Source organism: Pyrus communis, chromosome 1 (assembly GCF_963583255.1).
Source record: "Pyrus communis chromosome 1, drPyrComm1.1, whole genome shotgun sequence".
Taxonomy (NCBI): Eukaryota; Viridiplantae; Streptophyta; class Magnoliopsida; order Rosales; family Rosaceae; genus Pyrus; species Pyrus communis.
Genome location: NC_084803.1, coordinates 34339583 through 34356632, shown reverse-complemented (window position 1 = coordinate 34356632; position 17050 = coordinate 34339583). Strand labels below are relative to the sequence as shown.

The 17050-nt window shown below is 40.3% G+C and overlaps 2 protein-coding genes across 2 annotated transcripts; both read left to right on the top strand.

The window, feature by feature from the left end:
- The first annotated feature begins 9504 nt into the window (after positions 1–9504).
- On the top strand, positions 9505–10062 carry LOC137729709 (probable calcium-binding protein CML29). The gene has a single exon (XM_068468719.1). It carries the CDS (start codon positions 9533–9535, stop codon positions 9998–10000), a length of 468 nt encoding a protein of 155 aa, XP_068324820.1. The 5' UTR covers positions 9505–9532; the 3' UTR covers positions 10001–10062.
- A 556-nt stretch (positions 10063–10618) lies between these two features.
- Positions 10619–14227, top strand: LOC137739878 (mogroside IE synthase-like). The gene is made up of 3 exons (XM_068479612.1): positions 10619–10775; positions 11813–12755; positions 13413–14227. Exons 2-3 carry the CDS (start codon positions 12108–12110, stop codon positions 14154–14156), a joined length of 1392 nt encoding a protein of 463 aa, XP_068335713.1. The 5' UTR covers positions 10619–10775; positions 11813–12107; the 3' UTR covers positions 14157–14227.
- The last annotated feature ends 2823 nt before the right edge of the window (positions 14228–17050 follow it).

Genomic DNA, 17050 nt, shown 5'->3' with positions numbered 1-17050 from the left:
ACCTGGCGGAAACTTTCAATATCCTTATAAAGTACAAGATGAAGCTCAACCCCACCAAATGCACGTTTGAAGTATCTTCAGGCCGATTCTTAGGGTACTTAGTAACCCAACGAAGAATTGAAGCACATCCCAAAAAACTCCGAGCAATCCTAGAGATGAAGTCTCCAACTACTTTGAAGGATATCCAAAGCTTGACCGGACGAACAACTACCCTCAACTACTTTCTCTCGTGGTCCACCGATCGATGCAAGCCCTTTTTCAAGGCCATCAAGAAAGCATAACGAGACAAATAGGATGAAGAATGTGGAAAAGCCTTCCAAGACCTGATGAAATATCTCACATCACCTCCTTTATTATCCAAGCCGGAAGTAGCGGATGACTTATACATCTACTTGGCAGCCTCCGAAGTAGCAGTAAGCTCTGCCTTTATACGAGAAGAGCTGGGGGTCCAACTGTCGGTATTCTACACTTCTAAAGCTCTTCTCAATGTGGAAACTAGATATCCAAGGATCAAAAAATTAATTTTGGCACTAGTTGTTGCGGCTTGGAAGCTCAGACCATACTTTCAAGCTCATACAGTCATCGTCATGACTCAGTATCCTCTACCATCAATCTTACATGGTCCAGACGATTTTCAACGAGTGATGAAGTGGGCATTGGAATTTAGCCAATATGGTTTGGTTTTCCGACCCCGCACGACGATAAAGGCCTAAGCCTTAGCAGACTTTATAGCGGAATTCACGTCGAGCCTAGGCGACATAACAAAGCGGCCCAACGATGACCCAAAGGTAGCAGAGCATGCTCTAACCACGCCTGTTTTACCCGATGGAGATTTCTGGCATTTGCATGTCGACGGCGCATCCAACTACAAAGGTTCGGGAGTAGACGTGGTCCTTGTCATCCCAGACAGTTCGATACTCGAGCAGGCGATCAATTTATGTTTGAAAGCATCCAAGAACGAAGTAGAGTACAAGGCCCTATTAGTAGGCATCCAAATGGCAAAAGACTTGGTGGTGAATAAGCTCACAATTCATTCCGATTCCCAGCTAATCACCAGCCAAACTACTGGGGAGTACACGGCAAAACATTCGAGGATGGCGCAATACCTAGAGAAGGTACGCAAGCAGCTTGAGGCATTTCAGACTTACACTCTCACTCAAGTTCCGATGGCAGACAACGCCCATGCAGATGCGCTAGTCGGTTTAGGCTCTGCCCTAGACCACCAACTTAAACGTTCTATTTCGGTGGAGTATCTAGATAAGCCAAGCATAAAGGCAGAACCAGCTACTAAGGTGTCACAGGTTAGTATAACTCCCAACTGGCAAAGTTTTATTATAGACTACCTGGTCAACGGCACACTTCCCATAAAAAGGTTGGAGTCTAGAAAGCTTCAAATAAAGGTAGCACGCTACCACATATGGAACGACATTCTTATCGAAGATCCTACATCGGACCATATCTTCGCTGCCTAGCGCCTCCCGATGACTTGAAAGTTCTAAGCTTAATCCACGAAGACGTTTGAGGAAATCACTCTGGTGGCTTATCTTTATCACAGAAGGCTCTTAAAACAGGCTACTATTGGCCTACCATGCACCAAGATGCTAAGGAGTTGGTACAAAAGTGTGACCGCTGCCAATGCTACAAGCCGGCAAGGATTGAAATATCGGCCGATACACCGATGTATCGATATTTTCAACTGTCGATACCGATACTGAGGGGTAAGGCCATATCTTCCCCTATATCGACGATATATCCCCGATAAGTGCGATATCTCCTATATTTTACCGATATTCTCGATATTTCCCGATACCTATAACAAAACCCAAAAAAATTCAAAAGTTTTGAAGCAAATTGAAACCCAAAAGATTTTTTTGAGGTATGTGGGCAGTGATTAGATATGTGTGAAGGCTTTTGGCAATATCCAATTCAAAAGATTTTTTGGAGTATCCAATAATTATTACTATAAAGAATCTATGCACAATGAATTGAGGGGACATACGTGTCTTATCTGAAGAGAAAGAAATACACAAATCCAAATATTAAATTTCTGGTCAAATATATCTTTAATACCTGCAAGAAAATGACATGTGTCTGAGCTTCTTGTGGATCCAAAACATTGTGAATCCAGGTGATAAATTTTAGAGATTGTAGAAAAGATTGCTATTATAATGTGAAACTTATGCTACGTGATGAAGAGGCCAAAATGAACAAGGTTGCAGAAAATGACTACATAGACCTTCTTGACATTGCAGGGCAACCATCTGATGATGATAATAATCCAATTCAACAATGGATTATGACAGCTCACTTGGATGATGAACAAGACAACCTTGATGCCGTTATAGCACAACATGCTGCCCAAGAAGGAGTTGATGTTGATAGAGTCATATCCGAAGATGTTAGGAGTGGAGATACTTCATCATTTGAAAGGGATATGCTTGGCACTCAGCAAGGTCAAAGACGTCCCTTGAGAGACGATGCCAGTACTAGTAGAAAGGAAAGTTCATCCAATTCATCAGATAATGATAGATGAAGTAATGCTGGATCAGGAGGTAATGAAGAAAGAAGACAATATAGCCCATTTACTATCGAGGCTGATTTTACTCATGCCACCTAAGATGAGAATCATGGATGCAGAGAAGCTGGACCAGGCATTGGCGCAATTGGGAAGAAATAGTCAGGGAAAATAAGCTAACCAATCAATCCATTTGAAGATGACGTGGCGATCAGTTTTGGATCTATGAGCATAGGAACTAGACCTAGTACTAACTCAAATGAATCTTATGATGGCTATGGGTATGTCATGTCTGATTATAGTGGAACTAGTTATGGAGCTTAAGATGATGAAACATACTATGGACCTACTAGTTAGGTTAATCCTAACTATCCCATGTATGGGGGGACAGTAGGGAGCTTAAGAGAGACATATGTGCACCATGTTCAAACATGGCTTACAAGCTGCTCGGGTTACATGACTTGGTATGACTATTGTATGAATCTCGATGGTTGTTCCTCATTATTTAAACCTCATAGGAGCTCTTCATTTATGTAGTTGGACACTTATCTAAATTGTAATCTAATGTTTAAACAAACTATGGATTTATGCATGGTTTATTCATTCTAATAAACATTTTATTAGAAAACTTTTCGTTAACACACATTACATACCACTTATATTTCATCATATGTATATCTTATTATTAGTAAATTTTGATTTTTATTTGTTCAATACATTCAATGATAATGTACATAACATTTATGAAAGTTTTAGACCAAAATTATGTGTTTCAATGCATATATCTGTCATTTTTGTTGATTTTTGCTCGATACCTAAAACGATAACGATATATCCCCCGAAATATCAGTAAATTCGAGGCCTGATATTATCTACACGGCCGATATTTTAATCCTTGCAAGCTGGTACCAACACTGCTCGCCAATTAGCTACACTCACAGGCGAGTCCTTCGCTGTTCATGCAGTGGGCAATCGACCTGGTAGGACCTATGCCGCTTGCTACTGGGGGCAGAGACATGATGATCGTGGCAACCGACTACTTCACCAAATGGGTAAAAGTAAAGCTCATGACGACCACGACTCAAATGGACATAGAACTCTTCATATGGAGGAACATCATTCGCCGATTTGGCATCCCTCAATCCATTGTCACCGACAATAGCCCGTAATTTGTGGGCAAAGATTTGGTGAAGTTCTTCCAAAAATATGGCATCAAGCAGTACATATCCACGCCAAGATATCCTCAAGGCAATAGGTGGGCCCAAGCATCCAACAAGATGATCCTCGATTGCCTCAAGAAATCCCTCACCAGTAAGAAGGGAAAATGGCCAGATGAACCCGTTAGATGTCTATAAACATATCGCACCACCAAAATACGAGCAACCGGTGAGACTCATTTCTCTTTAGCATTTTGCTCAGAAGCAACCATTCATCCCAATATCATTAAGCCAAGCATTACCGCTCTACTACCAAGCATTGAGCAGAACAGTAAGGAGATAGCCACAAGCTTAGATCTAGCAGAGGAGAAACGCGAGTAGACCATCACCCGCATCGCAGCCTACGAGCAACAGCTCATTTCTAGCTACAACAAAAAGGCCAAGAGCCGACAATTCCAGCCCGGAGATCTAGTCCTAAGAAAAGCCTTCATCACTGCTCGCAGAGAAGGCTACAAAAAGATGGATCTCATCTGGGAAGGTTCGCACAAGATCAGCAAAGTAGGCAGCAAGAGTAATTACAGCATCGCCACTATGAAATGACAAAAAGATCGAAAAACAGTGGAACGCCTACAATATGAGGAAGTACCATGTGTGACTTCCCGCTACATCAAAGGCCGAAGACTCAAGTAGCTCGACGGGCACCACCTCACAAACTGATGACTATCCAGTTGTTATGTAGTTCCTACTTTATAGCTAAGTTCTTGTTTGTTTCACTCGTTTTTCGATGAGGAATTCAGAAGTAATCACAATTTAGCTTGGCTGCATGTTTACAACAACTGATCACTCATACACTTCAAAGAAGACAACGCCCTTCTTAGGGACTCATTGCAGGAATTGTGCCCCATGAGGGACTGACCATGCTCTCCAGTGTTAGAGGGTAAACCAATTCCCCGACACCCACATGGGTCAGTTCTCCAACATAGGAGGATAAACTCTACACTCTTAATATCCAGATGTGGATGAGTCGGGCCGCCCTAGTATAACTAGATGCACGATGGCTTGCGTCGGGATTCCTAGAAGTAGCCTAAATGGTCTTTTTCAAGGCTTAGCTAACTGAAGGATTTTGGGTCTCTTGGCCTAATCCGTGGGGAACCAGGCCCTAGAGACGGAGGAAGTAGCCATAATGGTCTTTTTCAAGGCTTAGCTAACTAAAGGATTTTGGGTCTCTTGGCCTAATCCGTGGGGAACCGGGCCCTAGAAACGGAGGAAGTAGCCATAATGGTCTTTTTCAAGGCTTAGCTAACTGAAGGATTTTGGGTTTCTTGGCCTAATCAGTGGGGAACCCTGCCCTAAAGACGGAAGGGGTAAATTACGCAGTATATCCGATAGACGGCTGCCTTGGAACCCTAAAGTTGCTACCGACTGTAGTAAGGTAGCCTACGGTTTCTGGAAGACTGCCTACAGCTTGCCCTTCAAGCAGTAAAACCACGCTAGACTTATACAACCACACATTTTTGTGTAAGGTTAAACAAGCTAGCACACATTTACAAAGCTTTATCTACTGCTAACATGCTACGTAGTCGATAAGCTTTACCTCTGCCAAGCGTGGAACAACGTACACCAAGTCCTAAAGTGTTGTGATACTTGCTACGTAACCTATGAAATTGGAGAAAGCCAAGGTTAACAACCTAGTGGTTACGCGGACTTGTCTACTTCTGTAAGTAAAGCATCCGGCTGCCAACCCTATGGTTAACAACTTTGCAAAGTTCTACACCAACACCTATGGCTGCATAGGCTATGCAAGCCTGTGTGCTTATAGAAAAGTAGAACGTCTGCCACTGGTCTATAAAGTCTAAAGGTTAAGGCATGAACAAAAGAAGCGAGCATGAAGAAAGGCGAATGAAGCATGTTTATAAACAACTAGCAAAGGTCGAAGGAGTTCAAGCAAAACAAGAGCTATAAGGAAAAACAAAGACCATCCTAAAGGCTACCTAGAAGACTACACTTGTCTAAAGGTTAAGGCATGAACAAAAGAAGCGAACATGAAGAAAGGCAAATGAAGCATGTTTATAAACAACTAGCAAAGGTCGAAGAAGTTTAAGCAAAACAAGAGCTACAAGGAAAAACGAAGACCATCCTAAAGGTTACCTAGAAGACTACACTTCAGCAACTTGGACATCCCATGACTACTCAGTTGCCACACCTTCAACAGCCGTCACGCTCTTAGCAACAGTATCATCCAGCGCTTCACCCCCGGCTGCCCCAACCTGGGCACCAACTTTTCCAACTACTTCACCAATGGAAGCCTCAAAAGTAAAAGCAAGCATGTCTTCCCGAGAAATAGAGAAGGTCTCGAAACCTCGAGCCCATCTTTCTCACCCTTCAGCTCCTCATTCTCATTGAGCAGACCAACACGGACGCGCTACAGCTCATCCATTCATTTCTTCAAACTTTCATCGATCTTTAGTACACCTTGAAGTTCCAACACTTAGGGTTCAATCCTATCGATGATTCTCTTGAAGTGGATCACTTGATTATAAGCAGAAATCAACTCTTTATCCTTTGCATAAGCAGCAAAATGAAGCTTAAAAACTGCAAATTCAAGATCTTGAATTTGAGGTATGTAACATCCAATCTCCTTCTATGAACTTTCATACTTAACTTGGATCGCGTCAAGCCTAGTCTTCAAGTCAACGATTTCTTGGCGAGCAGTTTTGAGTTGCAGAGAAATGGGGTTAGAAATATTATACCCCTTTAGAGCAACCAGCTCATAATCCAACCTCTTGATCTTCTCGGCCGAGGAATAAGCTTTAGCTGCCATAGTCTTCGCCACCTCCTTAGCAACCTTGCTATATCTGCATCATAGCAAGCAGAGCAGTCCTTCTATATTGGGTCGTATGCTTCGCAAAGGAACTTGGGCAAACAACCCTTCTAAAGCCATCAACAAACTTGGCACAAATGCCCATGTCTTCAAGCATATCTGGTTTCAAAAGCACACAGATCTCAACAGCCTCCCCAGAAGCAGGCTTAGTGGATTTCTCATAGCTGCCCAGGCGAGCAATCTCCTCATTCCCAACAAGCGAATCAATCTCAGCAGCAAATTGAGTGAGCATTGGCACCATTTTAACAGCATAGTCAACCTTATTGCTCTTCTTAATAGCAAGTCTCTCCAAAGGTGAACTGGACTTAGCTCCCAATGGACGTCTTAATACATACTTCAGCACTGGGGGCATGACAGGACCTCTATGCTGAACAATCCTATCAGCAATCGTACTAGCCATTCTCAACATGGCAAGTGCCACGGGCTCATATCTAGCAACCTCATTTTTCTTCCCATTGGAAGAAGTCATGCCAATCACAAGCTTGTCGGCAGCAGGCAGATGCTCACGAGTAGCGGAGAAAGTCTTCAGTTTTTTCTCAACCAGCATCTCTTGAGTAGGCGAGGAAGATCTCTTCTTTTCACCTTCAATCATAGTAAGCTCCATGACATCGATTAGACGAGCCAATGCATCCGTCTTGATCCTCCTTACTTTCTCTTTCGAGAGTAGCCCACCTTTCTCCTGGTGAAGAGAACTAAGTAACCAACGCCATTCACGATACTCAATAGGAAAGCTCAACCCAGCATTCCAGCAGCCCATAAGGCCCGCGACCTTCTCATTTCTCTTAATCGCCGACCTAGCTCGTGCCAAGTCCAAGAGTCCAAAGGACATGAGCCATACAGCTCGCCTAGCACTACATTCTAGCTCCTCAATCGGCGGCCCCAGCCGCACAAGTTGCCCTTGGCTCTAGCTAAGCCAAGCAGCCCAAGCAGTGGTCCCTTCCACAACACCTCATCGGCCCATGTCGAGCCGACTCCTGGCCCTTGCCAGTCGATGTGCCACACCACCCCGACGGCTGCACCGCAGTAGCACTATCCAAGAAGAAGATAAGGAAAATTAACTTTTTCTTACCTTGGTGCTGCTCAGAGAAGACAAAGAAAGCAACGAAACACGGTCATTTGCACGGGCAAATGTAAAAGATTGCTTGGGGAGGGGGAACAAATATCCTCTAGCTTTCTCTTTCTTGTAGGGTAGAATAAATCGCTCTCCAAAGTTGATTTAATACTCCACTTAAGGTGGACTTAAATAGGCTTTGAGAGAAATTTATTTCCCTTTCCTAGAAGGATCTAATTTCCAATTAAAGAGGGAATTCACATCAAAATAGGAAGCAATCCTACGTTTTCTAAAGCAAGAAGATCTCTACACCTGCTACCTTTTCCTGCGAGTAGCCCAATAGGTGTAGGGACATTTGTGGAGCCAAAAATAATCATAAGGCGACACGTGGATTTTTGGATAAAAGAGGACAAAAATACCCTTAAGGCATACTGAGATTCCTACACACGAGCAGCAGACAATCATCACTCCACCAAGTCAAAAATGCCCAAAATAGGTAAACAATTCAAAACTTATTTCATCCATCCTCATCAAATCCTCTCCACAAGGTAACCCCCAAAACATTCCTTTTAAATTATGTTAATTGGCTAATTAATAGATTTATTACCTAATTAATCTATTAATGGCCAATTAAATCACCAATTATACCAAAAAAATACACAAAGGCCGGTCACCTTCTCTCCCAAGGGGACTGGCCATGCATTATATATTCAACATCATTTCCTCTAAAAACCTAAGTCTTCACTCTTGCTAAAATTCTTCAAAATTCTCAAACACTTTTCTCTCAAAATTCTAACTTTGGTATCAGAGGTTCTTCGGCCAAAGCCCCCCATTCATTGTGAGCGCGTGAGGCTCTTGGCCTTGACCTAAGGTGTTATTTGTTTTGTAGGTGCAATTTTGTCCAAGATCAATGAGGAAAAAAATTTGCATCCATAGTTATTGATAATTGGATTATTACTTAAACGTTGATTAAAGTGTATATTTCTAATTGGTGACATCATTTGATTTAAAAGATTTGGCATACCTAACATTATCCTTTTGGAATACTTACTTAAGAAACACTTTTATTCTGATTCTTAAAAAAGTACTAAAATGTTTACGATCTAAAAATTAAATTGTCTAACGAATGAACATTCATATAGTTTTTTTTTTTTTTTTTTTTTTTTTTTTTTTGGTGCAACAATGGTGGTAAGTGGGAATCACTTTTGCAGAATCAAAGAAAGCAACTTGTCCAAGATCATTCCTTGAGCACAATTGCGTAGCCAGAAATTATTCGGTGGGTGGGCTAAACTAAAATTATTACTACAAAATCAAGTTTTTAATCCTATGTTGCCTACATAAAGTTATTTAATAGTAAAAACTTGAATGTAGTAATTTGAAGCAAGAATTTTATGCTATGTTTTCTAGGTTTTTAGCCTTCAAAGCTTTCAAGTGAATAAAATAAGGAACCATTTGTGATATGGAAGTTTTAATTTATTATTATTAAATATAATATTGGTTAAAGTGATGAGTTTATTTAACATCTATTGCTTCTTATTATTCTTAAAAATAGGCTTACTCATAAAAAATTTCATTTCTTATGTGAAATATGATAATTAAAAATCATAAACTAACCTAAAAATTTAAACTTGAAGAATCAAACTCTCCCTATGCTATAGCCTAGGGGAGCCTTGTACTTGGCTCCGCCCTTGCTTGAGCACTCAGCCAGAATAATCTTTTCGTAACAAAATGCGATAACACTAAATAATTCACAAGCATAAGTCTACTCTTACCTTTTATTTTTTCCAACTTTATATCAACAAAACCGTAATATAAATCATGGGAATCCCCTTTTGCCCTGGCTAGTTATATATAGTTGGGGATGTGCCAATAAAATTACCAAAGCTAAATACAACTTCAAAAAAACACCACTTGATCAACCTATTTGCATGGCTCAGCCCATTTCTCTCTCAGCTGAAACTGAGACACTGAGCCAAGTCCTCGGCCTAGTAGAAACATTCAGAGCTTTTGATTCAGACAATGATGGGAAAATTACTGCTGCAGAGCTTGGTGGGATTTTAGGGTCACTTCGGTACAACCCTAGTGAAGAAGATGTGAGGGCAATGATGCAGCAAGGGGACACGAACAACGACGGTTTCCTGAGCATCGAGGAGTTTTTGGAGATGAACACGAAGAGCATGGAATTCGGAGGGCTCAAAAATGTTCTTAAGAATGCTTTTGAAGCGTTGGAGGTCGATGGGGATGTGACTGCAGAAGAGCTTTATGAGGTTATGGGAGATGACTTGGGGTTTGAGCTGACACTTCAGGATTGCCAGGGGATTATTGCTTCAACTGATATAGATGGGGATGGGGCTGTTAGCTATGATGACTTCAAACTTATAGTCAACTCACTCTGAGATTTCTAGCGTTGTGTGATCAATATATAATTATACTAGTGAATACTGAAGTATGTATTATGTCCAATCCCTTCTGAATAAATTCTACTATTTCTTCTACCACACTTTCCTTCTGCAACTGCATGGTGCATGCATGATTTTTTTGTTGGTGATGCACAAGAAGAGAGACCATCTACTTGAAGGGTGTGGTGGTTGTATGAGCTTATAAGTAATTGGATACTAATTTTGTAGATGACGAGTTTGATACTAATTTATTCTTCTAGACTTGAGAGTAAATGAGAGTATAGATCACAAGAAAATAAGGGGCTTTGCATGTGTTTATAAGTAATTGAGTTACTTTTCACATTGTCAATTAGTTTTATGGTGAAACCTTAACTTTTTCATGATATCAGAGTAAATTGCCAAATATATGAAGCCCAACGGCCACACATGTTCAATGTCACCCAATTTATGTTGTTCACATGTTAAACTTGAAGATTTATCATACCTGAGGGTTTGTTTCCACATTAGACAAATAAAATTTACATACTTTATAAGTAATTGAGTTATTTTCCATGTTATTAATTGATTTTACGGTAAAACACAAAATTATTCAATATCATGCATACATACAAACTATAACGCGGACCACACACAACCTACTATCCCACCCACCATACTCGCATCATTTTGCTCTGACCCGATCATCCCTCAAATTTGGGTTCCGTCAACTCAGGAAGTTCGCCGGTGAGAAAACATGACTCGCCCTTAACGCTTCTCCCTTCCAATTTTGCCGGTGAGAATTTGGCGACTACTCTTTTCAGCGATTTACTCTTTTTATGATTTTATCCCTCTTAGAATAAATCGCTCTGTCTAAATTTTAATTCTGCATCTCTCTGTTCTTCTTTTGAAATGTTAAATTCGTAATATATGCAAATTCGAAGTTCCTTTAATTTTAAGCCCCTTACCATATAGGTTTTGATTTCGAAAATTGCACTAAAGTTTCCCAATTTTTATTTTATTTTTAATTTGGATTTTAGGATTTGATATATGTTTAATCCCAGTTTTCTATTGTTTCTGTACTGTTCATCTTCTATCAAAGCAATTAGGGGATGTCTCCGTGTAGGTAATGTATTGCATTACTTGTGTTGCAACTTGCCAGTAATATGCAGCATTCATTTTCTATTTTTAGTGCGAATCAAATGCATTTGTCATTGTCACTGAATTGAATTCTGTGGAGGTTATGCAAGAGTTTGGATCAGCGTTTTTCGATCTTTCTTTCCTATGTTGTATTTGGCTTTCGGTGGTTGTTTGATAATCTCATCTTAGGGTGCATATTTGAGCTGCTATTGTTGCATTTTCCTTGATCCGAGGCTGATATTGCTTTCCGTGTTAATGATTATAATGAATTTATCAAGCTGGTTAGTTACAAGTCATTGCGTGGATGCTAGGAGGCTCTTATAACCAAGTTTCTGGTAAAGAGTTGAGAAACCATTTCTCCAATTATTTTTTTGGATATGGACTTTCATCCTGGTGTCATATTTCATTGCTTTGCTTAAAGTAATCGTTGCATTGTGCATCATAGCAAGATCATTCCTGAAGATAAGCATTTATAGCTTCTTTCCCTTAGTGGTATTCATCATCCTTGTGAGTTCCAATCTTTCAGTGATGTTCCATGTATAAAACATTGTGTCAGATACCTCTTATTACGAGTATTAAAACTTAATAGTAAAATTGTTGTGGTTGATTAAAGCAAGCTGTCAAAACTTTTGTAGCTAAACTTATGGTTAGTAGTTGATGGAACTCTGTTCTTATCACATTTTCACTCTATAGGTAACACATAGCGTTTGGTCTGGAATCTGGACTTTATTTTATTTTTTGGGTAGACAATTGAATGGTTGCACTGCAACAAGGGCTGGGCCGCCTTATGAAGATTGGTTTTGGTTGGAGTTTTCGGTCACGGTAACCAGAAAGGTGTTCGTGTATTGCTTGTGGTATGATGTGAACGTTATTATTGGCTGAGTTTCTTTATAAGTGAATAATTGGAATAAGAAGGCCATCCCATTTAGTTTTCATATCTATAAAAACAACAGCAGCAAATAAAGGCAGAGTAGTCTGTACAAAGAAAATGGAGAAAGAAAAAGAAAGAGCCAATAGAATCCACATCCTTGTGGTTCCTCTTCCTGTCCAAGGCCACATAAACCCAATGCTCCAATTCTCAAAACGCTTAGCATCCAAAGGTTTAAGAGTGACACTTGTCACAATCTCATCCAACGCTGAAGCCATTGAAACTCAATTGTGTAAGGTCAAGATTGAGCCAATTCATGCAACATCTGAAGAAGAAGAAGAAGCCGGCAATAATGTGGAGAACAAGGTTCTGTGGTTCCAAACCATTTTGTCACGGAGATTGCCACAGCTGATACTGAAGCAAGAGAATGATGGCTACCCAGTCATCTGTCTTGTCTATGACTCAGCCATGCCTTGGGTTTTAGACACAGCCAAAGGGCTAGGAATTTTTGGGGCTTCATTTTTCACTCACTCTTGTGCTGTTGGAGCTGTGTACTATAATGTGCACGAAGGGTTGCTTAGGGTTCCTCTGAAAGAGCCTACAATATCATTACCTGGGTTGCCCTTACTTGAGCCACAAGATCTGCCTTCTTTCATCTATGATCCAGGGTCATATCCGTCCTTCTTGAACTTGGTGGTTAGTAGGTTTTCAAATATCACTGGCGCTGATTGGATCTTCTTCAACACATTCCATGGGCTGGAAAAAGAGGTATATCCACATTCTTGATAAAATCCACTATTGGTTCCTGTAGTTTTGCTTGAATGTTCAATTTCGTCTCTAATTCAGCTTAATTACGTTCAATATATCTAGCCCTAACCCTAAAAAATTGATAACTTTTCCACTTTTGAAAGGATTTAAGCAATTCATGTGTATCATATACTTCATAGCTTATGGGGATCAACCCTTGTGGCAATTCCCAATTGGCATTTAGTACTCTTGAAAATGACCATAAATTTTCTTTTCCCCAATAATTGAAAAGTAGATGCCTCTACGCTTTGCAAAACATATTCTGTAAATAGTTTTCTTGGGCATTATTGAGTTTTAGAGAGGGAATAAGATGTATATTATATGAAACGGTCCAAGGGACCTTATATATGACCTAGGTATGATTGAACTCAGGCCAGAAACCAACCAGTCTTCTATTGTTTTAGATATGTTAGATCTTTATTCTATAGCCCTACAGTACATGTCAGCTTCAGTTACAATCGCCCCAAGCCCCTATATAGGCAACGATAACCATAAAATTTGAGGACACAGATTGCCCCATGCCCCTTATCGAAGTGAGGCCCTAGATAAGTTTGTATCCATCCGTGAGACATATAGTCAGTCAGTGTGGTACAAATAGTTTGATTTGCATGTTATCAGGTGGTGAACTGGATGAGAACGCAATGGCCGATCATGACAATTGGACCAACCCTTCCATCAATGTACCTAGACAACAGATTAGAAGATGACAAAGATTATGGCTTGAGCATTTTCAACCCCAACACTGAAGCTTGCAATAAGTGGCTTGAATCAAAACAAACAGGCACAGTCGTATATGTATCATTTGGAAGCATGGCAAATTTAGGAGAAAAACAAATGGAGGAAATAGCATTGGGATTAAAAAGGAGCAACGCTAACTTCTTGTGGGTAGTTAGAGAATCCGAAACTCAGAAGCTTCCAAGCAATTTTGAAGAGCAAACATCAGAGAAGGGTTTGGTTGTAAATTGGTGTCCTCAATTAGAAGTTTTGGGTCACAGGGCCCTCGGTTGCTTCATGACACATTGCGGTTGGAACTCAACGCTCGAGGCATTGAGCTCTGGAGTCCCAATGGTGGCAATGCCTCAGTGGACAGACCAAACGACTAATGCCAAGTTTGTAGAAGATGAATGGAAAGTAGGAGTGAGGGTCAAGGTTGACCAAATGGGAATCGTCACTAAAGAAGAAATAGAAAGATGTATAGCAGAAGTGATTGAAGGAGAGAGAGGGAAGGAGATTAAGAGGAATTCAATGATATGGAGAGAGCTGGCTAAGGCGGCTATGGATGAAGGAGGAAGCTCTGATAAGAACATTGAGGAATTTGTTGCTACTCTCTCATGCAAATCATTCGGAAAAGGTAGTGTTTGAAATATTTTTGTTGTGGAACTTTAAATTTGAACAACACATTCAAATAAGAATCTACGCTCGATTAATAATCACATCTGATTTGAGTTTGGCATAAATTGAACATGTATGTGTCCATATATTTCAATGTACAACATAATAATATCATTATCAAAACCCTAGACTTAGAATAGTTGGATTTGTAACACCTATATTGGTTTATCATTTGGTCTTATGATCACATATATTCAATTTTGCATCCACACATGGCGGCGTAGTTGTATTCCTCGCCAGTTATAACTGTGAGGTTTTAAGTTCGGTTTTCATAGATACAAGTTTGATATTTATAAATATACCAGTTGTATCAAAGATCATTTTCGGACAATTGGCTTATTGAGTAGTCCAGGTTCGTTGTCATATTCACCAATTTATTATGTACAGTTTCAATTTCTAAGCGTAATTAAATAGTCCATTGAGATAATACAAATAAAAGTCGTATACCTAATCTAATTTTTTGGAATATCATGACGGTCGTAGACGTCTATCTCTCATGTAATTATCAATCTATTTAGGAGTCAATACTTTCGAGAGAGAACCATTAGTAGGCTAATTAAGCTATTTATGGTCTTCAAATTAAAAAACCCCATGACGCTATTTCTATAACCATCTCTGTCTGATTGTATGACTAACTAATTAAGCTACATCACTATTTCTTTAACATAGTTGTACATTCTTCTTATTGAAAAAAAAAAAAAAGTTATTGCAGTTAATAAGAAAAATTCAATCAAGAGCGAGACAAGGCCCACTTGAAAACTGAGGAACACAACTAAAGATCAGTAGCAGAAACCCCAATTTTTCAACCAAAATTTTTAACCAACTTCCAATTCCAAAATCCAACACCAAAGTAGCAGAAACCCCACTCTAAAACTGAAGACCACAACTAAAGATAAGTAGCACGTTGGTCGTTTAGTTACTAGTACATTCGTTTGACTTATATTAACCGTAACAATACTCTACTTGTCTAAGAAATCCTTAACCAATCTTCTAACTTTGGTTCCTTTCCAAGAAGGAAGGAGTTACAAATTTTCCAGATTATGCATTCTGCAGAATCCAACAACTACATCCAGCAACCAACATAAAAAATTTCAACAAATATCCAAATCAAACACCAAAGTAGTAGAAACCCCAATTGAAAAATCGAGGAACAAAGCTAAATTGTTGTCTTCATGATTTCTTGTTTAAGAACAGCATGCCAAGTAGCAAGTTGTTTGTTTAGTTACTAGTACATTTAATTTGCCAGTTGTCTCAAAGCAGACATTCATGATCGTAAGCGACCAATCTCCCTACAATGGGATTCTTGGGAAACCTTGGTTGATCAAGCTGGATGCCGTCATTTCCATCAAGTACCAAAAAATCTAATTTCGCATCCTGGGAGGAGAAGTCAAAGAAATCAAAATGTGCAAGTATTAAAGGAATCAAAGAAGAAGACATTTACCCCCGTAGAGGCTACCAAGATCCAAAGAGATGAAGAAGCTACCAAATAACAATTACAACAGGTGGATCAAGAAGATGGTACCCAAGCAGATGAGATAGGATGAAAACCTGAAGATGATGCTAAAGATATAATTCTTGATCCTTAGCAGTCGGAAAAGCTGAGAAGGAAGAACTCACAGCTTTCCTTAGAGAAAACCGAGACGTCTTCGCATGGTCACCATCCGACATGCCCAGCATCGACCCCGAGGTGGCCTGCCACAAGCTGCACGTCAACCCCGCTGCCAAACGGATGAACCAAAAATGAAGATATTTCACACCCGAGCGAGTAGCGATCATCGAGTGAAAATTGACAAGTAGTTGGAAGCCAAATTCATAGAAGAGGTAGCACATTCAGCATAGCTTGCCAACGTCGTGCTAGTCATGAAGAAAGAGAAAGGCAAATTGAGGGTTTACGTGGACTACACCGACCTTAACAAAGCATGCCTAAAAGATCCTTATCTTGTCCATCGGATCGATGTATTGGTAGATTCAACTTCTGGGAACCAGCTGCTCAGCTTCTTAGACCCAAACTCCGGCTACAACCAAATAGCTATGTACGAGCCTGACAAGGAGAAAACCATGTTTGTGATCGAGCGAGACACTTACTTCTACAAGGTCATGCCTTTTGGCCTCAAGAATGCGGGAACCACTTACCAAAGGTTAGTAAACATGATGTTCAAAAAGCAAATTAGGGTAACTATGGAGGTTTATGTCGACAACATCATGGTAAAGGGCAAGTAGCGGTCAGACCATATCCGCAACTTGGTGGAAACTTTCAACATCCTCAGAAAGTATAAAATGAAGCTCAACCCCACCAAATGCACATTTGGAGTATCTTCAGGCCGATTCTTAGGGTACTTAGTATCCCAACGGGATGAGGAGTGCGAAAAAGCCTTCCAAGACCTAAAGAAGTATCTCAAATCACCTCCCTTACTATCCAAGCCGGAAGCAGCAGAGGATTTATACATTTACTTGGCAGTCTCCGAAGTAGCAGTGAGCTCTGCCCTCGTACAAGAAGAGTTGAGGGCCCAACTGCCAGTCTTCTACACTTCTAAAGATCTTCTTGATACGAAAACAAGATATCCGAAGATCAAAAAATTAATTTTGGCGCTAGTTGTTGCGGCTCGGAAGCTCAAACCTTACTGGCAGGGCTCCGAATGGCAAAATACTTGGTGGTGAAGAAGCTTGGAATTTACTTCGATTCCCAGCTAATCACAAACCAGACTACTAGGGAGTTTATGGCAAAACATCCAAGGATGGCGCAATATCTAGATAAGGTACATAAGCAGCTTAAGGCATTTCAGACTTACACTTTCACTCATGTTCCACAGGCAGACAACACTTACGCAGATGCGCTAGCTGGCCTAGGCTCCACCCTCGACCAC